The 8,751-nt window shown below is 35.8% G+C and overlaps 1 protein-coding gene across 1 annotated transcript; it reads left to right on the top strand.

Annotated features, from left to right (window-relative positions):
• The first annotated feature begins 514 nt into the window (after nucleotides 1–514).
• On the top strand, nucleotides 515–7,158 carry LOC142357865 (uncharacterized). Its single transcript, XM_075409364.1, has 3 exons — nucleotides 515–704; nucleotides 957–2,345; nucleotides 6,896–7,158. The coding sequence occupies exons 1-3, from the start codon at nucleotides 515–517 to the stop codon at nucleotides 7,156–7,158; spliced, it is 1,842 nt and encodes a 613-aa protein (XP_075265479.1).
• Nucleotides 7,159–8,751: the final 1,593 nt, after the last annotated feature.

Below are 8,751 nucleotides of genomic sequence, written 5' to 3'. Positions count from 1 at the left end.
TGTAATGGTTTTCACCATACAACACTACATAATCCAACTAAACAATTCAGCAGAACACATGGCGTTTTTACTACCAGCAACGTCCAACAGCAAACTAAAACCTCAGGTCAACAACATTGGTCATCGAAAGACGACAACAACTCACAAACGCAAAAAGTAGTGAGGCAACTCAGAATAAAATAACACAATTCAAACCCAAAAGAAATCTCAGGTACGGAAAAATTTTGGAAGTAATGATAATCAACAGTCATCGAAACGTGCGAATTTGAATGGACCTTCTACCAGCCAAAATTTCAATGTCAACTAAATATTCAGTACACCGAAAGATTGGTTTGAGCAGTTACAGCTGTTGCCAGTATCCTTTATCAAAGAAGATAATGTATTCGACACGTATGCTCTCATTGACCCCGGCAGTCAGTTTACGTTTTTATTAGATGCTGTTTCTGACTACCTGTAACTCCCACGCGCATATCAATCTTCAACTACTGTTCAATATCTGAGCGTTGATTACGAAATGCCCCTATCAAAAACAAAACAACCAATAACAGTTTGCCCTTTCAATCATTCTGATGAAAAGTTCCAAATAAACAGAGCCTACAGCACCCCCACATTAAACGTTAATGCAGCCAATGTCACTGAGCTAAAGTATGTTTGCGATGCATTCAATGAACTTCGACAGATATATTTCCCAGACATTGCCGAAGGTAAGATTGTAGCACTCCTTGGTGTCAATGCTTTTGCCTTTACGCATCCTACTGAAGTAATTCAAGGCACCGAAATCCGCCCCTTTGGAGTAAAGACAAAGCTTGAATGGACACTTGCAGGAGAGTGCCTGAACACACTAGGAAACCGCTCTTCAAAATCTTCTAACAAATCGAAAGTTTTTGTATACCATGTCAGTCGGAAAAGTCCAGAACAACCCTTGGACAATTTGATACAAGAATTTTGGTCAATAGAGAACGATGGTACCAGAAAAGAAGAAAATACTATCACTGAAGATGAAAAACCTGCCATTCGAATACTTGAGAGTACTATCAACCACATAGGCGAAAGGTATGAAATAGGTCTTCCATGGAAAGTACCTGCCAGTCTTCAAAATAACTCTTTCTCTGCCCTCAATCAGCTAAACAGTTTGAACAAACGACTTAATAGTGATCCAAAACTAAGTGATATGTACCAACAGACTCTTGTCACAGATTTTGAGAAAAATTACGTCAAACCAATGGAAATGACAGACCCACCCCCTGAGAAAATATGGTACTTGCTGCATCACCCTGTTCAAAGCGCAAACAAACCAAACAAAGTGCGTCGTGTCGCCAATACAGCGTCAAAATTCAAAGGCGAGTCACTAAATTCCAATCTTCTAACAGAACCAGACCTCTTAAACAGTCTAATACGAATTTTGGTCAGATTTCGTGAAAAACCTATTGCTATTTTTGCAGACATTGAAGGAATGTTCACGCAAATCGGCATCCGAAATGAAGATCAATTAGCACTACGTTTCCTATGGTCTATTGACAAGGATGTGCGACAGTTTCAATTCACCAGATTGATTTTCGGTGCAACTTGCTCACCATCTTGTGCAATTTTTGTCTTAAACAGATGCGCAGAGAACAACGTCGAGACATATCCAAAAGCACAGAGCGCTATAAAGTCCTATTTTTATATGGATGATTACATCCAGTCCTTCAACTCTCCTGAAAATGCCAACGCGACTGCATTTGAAGTAAAGAACTGCCTGAGAGCCGGTGGTTTCCGCCTCACAAAATTCCTGTCAAACCATCAACAGGCTCTTCAGTGTATTACTCCAGAAGACCTCGAGGAGCCCAAGAGTGAAACAAGAGTCCTCGGACAAAAATGGAACCTTGAAAAAGATACATTTTTCATGAAAACCCTCGGAGATTTCCCTAAGGAAGCTGAACAATACACTCAACGGAAACTTTTCAGTCTGGTGTCATCGATTTTTGACCCAATTGGGTTTCTTGGCCCAATGACAATAAAGTTCAAAATTCTTCTTCAGCAACTTTGGAAGTTAGGTAGAAAATGGGACGAGCCACTCCCAATTGAACTTCTACATCCCTTACAAAAGCTCCTTAACAGTTATCACTCTATGCCTCAACTTGAAATTCCACGACAGATGACAACACAGAATCTACTGGAGACAGAGAAGCAGTTGCATGTTTTTGTTGATGCATCGATTGTTGCAACGTGTGCTGTTGTCTACCTCTGGAGATTGAATAAGACCAGCAACGAAGTACAAACTGCTTTCGTGATCGGGATATGCAAAGTAGCGCCCGTAAAACACTTGAGCGTTCCAGAGTTGGAACTAGAGGCATCTGTCACAGGTGTTCGACTCCTGAATTTTGTTAGACATGAACTCTCTGCTGAAATCAGCAATGTTTTTTATTGGACGGATAGTCAAGTTGTCCTTGACTGGATTGGTTCTTCCAAGAAGCAACCAGTTTTTGTTGCTAATCGCATTGCAGAAATAAAAGTAAAAAGCAAACCTGACAATTGGAATCATATTGCGACAAACTTAAACCCAGCTGATCATGGTACTCGTGGTTTAAAACCCAAGGCAATTGAAGCAAAATAGTTTAAGCCACCAGATTTTCTCTCCACAAATAAGGTTTTTTTGTGGACCTACAAAGCAAACGCCGATTTGTGCTGCAACAACACGATCTGCCTTAAGAACCAAGACACCAGTACTCGACCCTAAACAGTTTTCAACATGGACAAAGATTTTGCTAACGATAGCTACTGTATTCAATCTGATCTACAGAGCGAAGAAACAGCGTGACAATCACCATCAATACACTGTTGAAGACATTGAATTATCAAAATCTTTTTAATGTTTAAAGAGCAAAAGTGATATTTTAAAATATTTTTGCGTTAGTTTTCACTAACGGAACAACTTTATCTTAAGAGATTTTAATCTAGGACTTGTACATCATGAGGAAAAAGATGATGTACAATTGACCTTTGATGACTCATATATATGTTTTGTCAGCAAAATTGATGGTTTTTAAAGTAGTTTTGCGTTAGTTTTCACTAACGGAACAACTTTATCTCAAGAAAATTTTCTCTAGGACTTGTAAATTTAGAGGCAAAAAATGATGTACAATTGACATTTGGTGACTCAAATATATCTTCACTGAGCAAAATTGATGTCTTTCAAAATAGTTTTGTGTTAGTTTCCACTAATGGAACAACTTTTCCTTACGAAATTTTTCTCTAGGACTTGTACATTAAGAGGAAAAAATTATGTACAATTGACCTTTGATTAATCATATATATATGTTGTGTGAGCAAAATAAATGTTTATCAATGTAGTTTTGTGTTAGTTTTCACTAATGGAACACTTTTCCTTAAGAAATTTTTCTCTAGAACTTCAACATTTAGAGGAAGAAAATGATGTACAAATGACCTTCGATGACTCATATTTATGTTATGTGAGCAAAATTGATGTTTTTTAATGTGGTTCTGTGTTAGTTTTCACTAATGGAACAACTTTATCTTAAGAAATTTTTCTCTGGAACTTGTAAATTAAGAGGAAAGAAATGATGTACAATTGACCTTTGATGACTCATATATATGTTATGTGAGCAAAATTGATGTTTTTTAATGTGGTTCTGTGTTATTTTTCTTTAATGGAACAACTTTATCTTAAGAAATTTTTCTCCGGAACTTGTACATTTAGAGGGAAAAATGATGTTAAATTGATCTTTGATGACTCATATATATGTTATAAGAGCAAAATTGATATTTTTTAAAGTACTTTTCCGTTAGTTTTCACTAATGGAACAACTTTTCCTTCAGAAATTTTTCTCTAGGTCTTGTACATTAAGAGGAAAAAAATGATCTACAGTTGACCTTTCATGATTCATGGATATGTAATGTGTGCAAAATTATTGTTTGAAATGTAGTTTTGTGTTAGTTTTCACTAATAGAACAACTTTTCCTTAAGAAATTTTTCTCTAGAACTTGTACATTTAGAGGAAAAAAATGATGTACAATCGACTTTTGATTATTCATATTTATGTTATATGAGCAAAATTGTTGTTTTTTAATGTATTTCTGTGTTAGTTTTTACTAATCGAGCAACATTTCCTCAGGAAATTTTTCTTTAGGACTTGTACATTAAGTGGAAAAAATTGATGTACAATTGACCTTTGATGACTCATATATATGTTGTGTGAGCAAAACTGATATTTTTAAAGTATTTTTGCGTTAGTTTTCACTAATGGAACAACTTTTCCTTAAGAAATATTTCTCTAGAACTTCTCCACTAACAGAAAAAAAACGATGTACGATTGACTTTTGATGACTCATATATCTTTTATAAGAGCAAAGTTGATATTTTTCAAAATATATTTGTGTTAGTTTTCACTAATGGAACAACTTTTCCTGAAAAAGTTTTTCTCTAGGAATTGTACTTTAAGAGGAAATAAATGATGTACAATTGACTTTTGATGACTCATATATATGTTATAAGAGCAAATTTGATGTTTTTCAAAGTAGTTTTGTGTTAGTTTTCACTAATGGAAAAACTTTTTCTTAAGAAAATTTTCTCTAGGAGTTAAACATTCAGAGAAAAAAAGATGAACAATTGACCTCTGATTAATCATATATATGTTATGTGGTTAAAATTAACGTTTTTAAAGAAGTTTTGTGTTTGTTTTTTAAAGTAGTTTTCACAATTCACATCTGATAGGTCATAAATTTTTTTGTGATCCATTTTTATGTGTCTTATTTATTTACTAATTGACTAATCTCAGCTTGTCGCCTTTAAACATAGAGAAAAAAATGCTTGCTGATGATTAAGGGATGGTAATTTTTAACTATTTTGATATTCCGACTACCTTGTCTTGGTCCGTGGATGAGTTGTATTGGTTGAAATGATGGATGACTATCATGGAGATAAAAGAAGTATTTTTAAACTTAATTTCCACAAGTTTTCATTTTTGAACCACTCCACTTGCCTACGGATTCTTGATGCGCTCTGATGATAGACGCACAAGATGTTGTTTCTCTGGTTCCAAGATGTTCTCCTTTTTTTGCTTCCTTATGCCAATTTGTTTTTGAAGCGCTCGGAATTCAAACAAGATGTGTTTTCCGTTTTTTGTGTACTTATGTTCTCTGCAACCGAAGTGACAAGATGTTCTTCCAGCCAACTGTTCTTCTCGACACCACTCGTTTTTCTGATAGATCCTTCAAAACTAAAAAAAAAGATGTTTCTATACTTTTCGGATTCCTCAAGGACTTTGATTTGACTTCTTAGCATCACTTCAAACGATGAATTCTTTTCAAATGATGAATTAACCTGATTTAAATTGCGGGGGTGGAAGTTGCTCCCAACTTGCAATTGTGTTCTTTTTAATCGACGATTGTCTTCCCTGTCAAAAACCACTGATCTTTGCTGGACAAAATCACAATTAATGAGGTCAAAGTTTCGATTATTTCAGATTAATATCTTTCAGATGATTTTTTTGTTCCTTTTTGACATAAATTCTATTACAGAATAATTTACTTTCTTTTATAGTGTTCAAACTTGTTGTTTTTGGATATGAATTTCGTCAAAACGTAATACGTCTGAATTATATGGCTTTTTGTGTAATAAATGAAAGGGAAGACTATTAACAGTCTGAACGAGACGAGTTCGAGTTTGAGTTTTTGTTCTAAAAATAGCTCTTAGGTAATATTTTCATCAGAATCAGAATGTAGAACTCTTCAAACCCATGTTTGCAGACGTTTCACATGTAGTTAATAAATCCTATCTTCAACGTGCGAAATTTCTGATCCTGCATACGCAATACCAATACATAGATTTTTCATATTAGACACCCAGATTTCTGATACTGCGCGAAAGCGCTCATGACAAATATAGACTGAATTTATAGCCCTCAGACATTTGTCGTGTATACAAACAGTATTCTCCAGTGTAAAAATATCCCTTATAAGTTTATAGACGTGTGTTCTACCAATACATAGTTTATTCACATTAGACGCCCAGATTTGTGCGCAAAAGTGTTCATGACAAATATAGACTGGATTTATAGCCCTCAGACATTTGTCTTGTTTACAAACAGTATTCTCCAGTGTAAAAATATCCCTTATAAATTTATAGACCTGTGTTCTTCAAAAATGCGTAAGCAGGAATTAAGCCTGCATTCGAAATACCAATACATAGTTTATTCACATTAGACCCTTAGGCATTTGTCGGACATACAAACAGTATTCTCCACAGTGTGTTAATATTCCGTATTAAATTATAAACTGTGTGCTTCAAAATGGAGTTAAGGTAAGTCTTTTACATATTCAGGCAACAATCCTAACATACAGGGAATAATTGCCAAGAACTTGCCATCGGCGCGCATGATCGAACATGTTTGGGGAAAAAGAGCCAAAAAGTGGCCTAGGGTGTACTGGTTTCTTACTACTAGCTTTTCTAACCTTTGAAAATTCATATTTTTTATTAGAGTAGTAGTGGGATGTATGTGCTATGCGATCATCTTTCGTTTAGAGAGTGGTCGCACAGCACATATGTCCCATTGCTCACAGAAACATACAACCAAAAGTCAACACCCAAACTTACGCACATACACATACCTTAACACGCATAGACACAGGCCAGCGCTCGCGCTCAAATCCACACATAAGCAACAAACATACAAACATGCAATATACTCAGACAACACACCCACACACACACACACACACACACACACACACACACACACACACGCACGCACGCACGCACACACATACACACACACACACACACACACACACACACACACACGCGCACAGACACACACATACGCGCGAACACAACACATGCTTTTACAAACATGTGTATCGATAAGTTGCGGTGCAGAGTGAATTTGTTTTTAAGATTTGTGGGTGGGGTATGTGAAAGCCCAGGTGATGTTTGAATACTCGGACAGTGGAATCGTGGGATCGAATGCCACATGGCGAAGCAGAGTCACTTTCAAAGACATGCCATTGGAACTGTGGGGTACGGACCAGCCAGACGATGCTAACTACAGAGTGTGTGCCAAATCCACCCCCACTGGACCTCTGATGAACAACTGGTGTAATAGCACTGACCAGTTCATGTGCACAATCGATGAAAACTTCCTCAAGGCAGGAAAATAGAGCAACATTACCGACACAACAGATGGAAAAATCAACAATTAAACTGCAACTTAACGATGAGATAGTTGACTAGCCATTTATGCAACCAAGGATGTGCAACAAAGTATCTATGGAGAAAGGGCTACCTTTTAATTGTATTTTGTTAAATTGAGAAGGCAAATATGCTTTCACCAAAAATAACTGGTTATTTATTGTTTTTCTGTGCATGCTTTTGTTAATAGCCGCCTCAGCTTCTCGGCCGTCTATTATAGCGCTCCTATTTTTTTACAGGTCTAAACATTTGAATTGTATTGGTGCGCTGTCTTTTTTTTCAAGGTCTTCACATATTTTCATGATTTTTGAAGTCAAATTGGAGTAGTGATTTTGGTCACGCCGAAACAGAGAGTGGATCAGAAAAGCGAGTGGTTTTGCGGCGTGAACTTTTTAACGATAAATTTAAAGTAGATTGAGAAAAAGGTGTTTGAACGAAAATTCGCCTTCTCGCTAGTGATTTTTTGTTCACATGCGGCAATTTCACACTAATTTTTACTGTTTTTCGATTTTTTTGGATCGGATTTAGTTTTCTAAATGGTTTTCCCGATCCATTCAAAGTTCATTCTAGGCCTAGTTTTTTTCTATTAAACTAAACTGCAGGACGCTCCTGGGCTGTTGAGGCTGGAAAAATTGAAAAGAAATCAAAATACTTGAAAAAATGCAAAATTGAGAAACTTGAATAACGAAAATAAAAGTCAAAAAATGAAAAAATTGCAAGTTTTGTCAAAAATTGTGATGTTAAAACGTTGAAAACCATTTCATTGCCAATCGAAATGTTGCAGTAACCTATTATTAAACCCTAGAGGAGGTTCCTTGACACCTAGGGCTGAAAAAATCAAAAAAAGACAGAAATTTTCGAAAAAATTGAAAAAAATTGTGAAGTTTAGTATAAATTTGCGTGTTTTTGTTTGGAGTTCCAGAACATGTAGCTCATAAAATGGTCATGAAAAGTACTTATTTCTTGCAAAAGACCTTTATCAACTTTAACCAGCATCAATTTTTGACTGGTCCATAAAAATTTGAAAAAACGACAAAACAAAAAAATTACCTTTTTAGCTCAAAAACTCAGAAAATGACCATTTAACCCCAAACTACGGCCTTACCAGTAACTACACCACACTAAAAACTAATAAACATGACTAGGGTTCTCCAATGAAACTTAATACCCGCTGGGCACTACCTGTTTATTCCGTTTTTAAGGACGAAAAGTCAAATGGGTCACACGAAAATTTGATCAAGCGAAAAATGGCATAAAAATACGCCAAAATGACAAATAAATTGCTACAAACTTTGTCTGAGAGCAATTAAATAGAGCAGTTTAACTTCATATAATGGCAACCAAAATATTGTCGACGAAATAAAAAGAAATCAAATAAAGGTCAAAAATAGCATAACCCTCTTTTTGGATCTGTTTTTAATTGATGTTTTCGGTGAATGACTTTTCTTGCATCCCTGTTTTTTTGCGGCGCATGAACCTTTTGGCAGCCGGATTATCGGTCATTATCTCTTTTTGCATTCAGGTCAACCACTCCTGCAATCTGCGCTTTTTCGGACATTGAC

Source organism: Convolutriloba macropyga, unplaced genomic scaffold (assembly GCF_964194025.1).
Source record: "Convolutriloba macropyga unplaced genomic scaffold, txConMacr16.3 SCAFFOLD_3184, whole genome shotgun sequence".
NCBI lineage: Eukaryota > Metazoa > Xenacoelomorpha > Acoela > Convolutidae > Convolutriloba > Convolutriloba macropyga.
Note: the sequence above shows the minus strand (reverse complement) of the source record. Positions and strands in the feature narration are given on the sequence as shown.

Excerpts from the sequence above, each read along its gene's own strand:
- LOC142357865 (XM_075409364.1), top strand. The coding sequence starts at position 515 with ATGCCCCTATCAAAAACAAAACAACCAATAACAGTTTGCCCTTTCAAT. Across the intron at positions 705-956 it reads TTTCCCAGACATTGCCGAAG|AGAACGATGGTACCAGAAAA; the intron begins GTAAGATTGTAG and ends TTTGGTCAATAG. Across the intron at positions 2,346-6,895 it reads ACTAGAGGCATCTGTCACAG|ATTTGTGGGTGGGGTATGTG; the intron begins GTGTTCGACTCC and ends TTTGTTTTTAAG.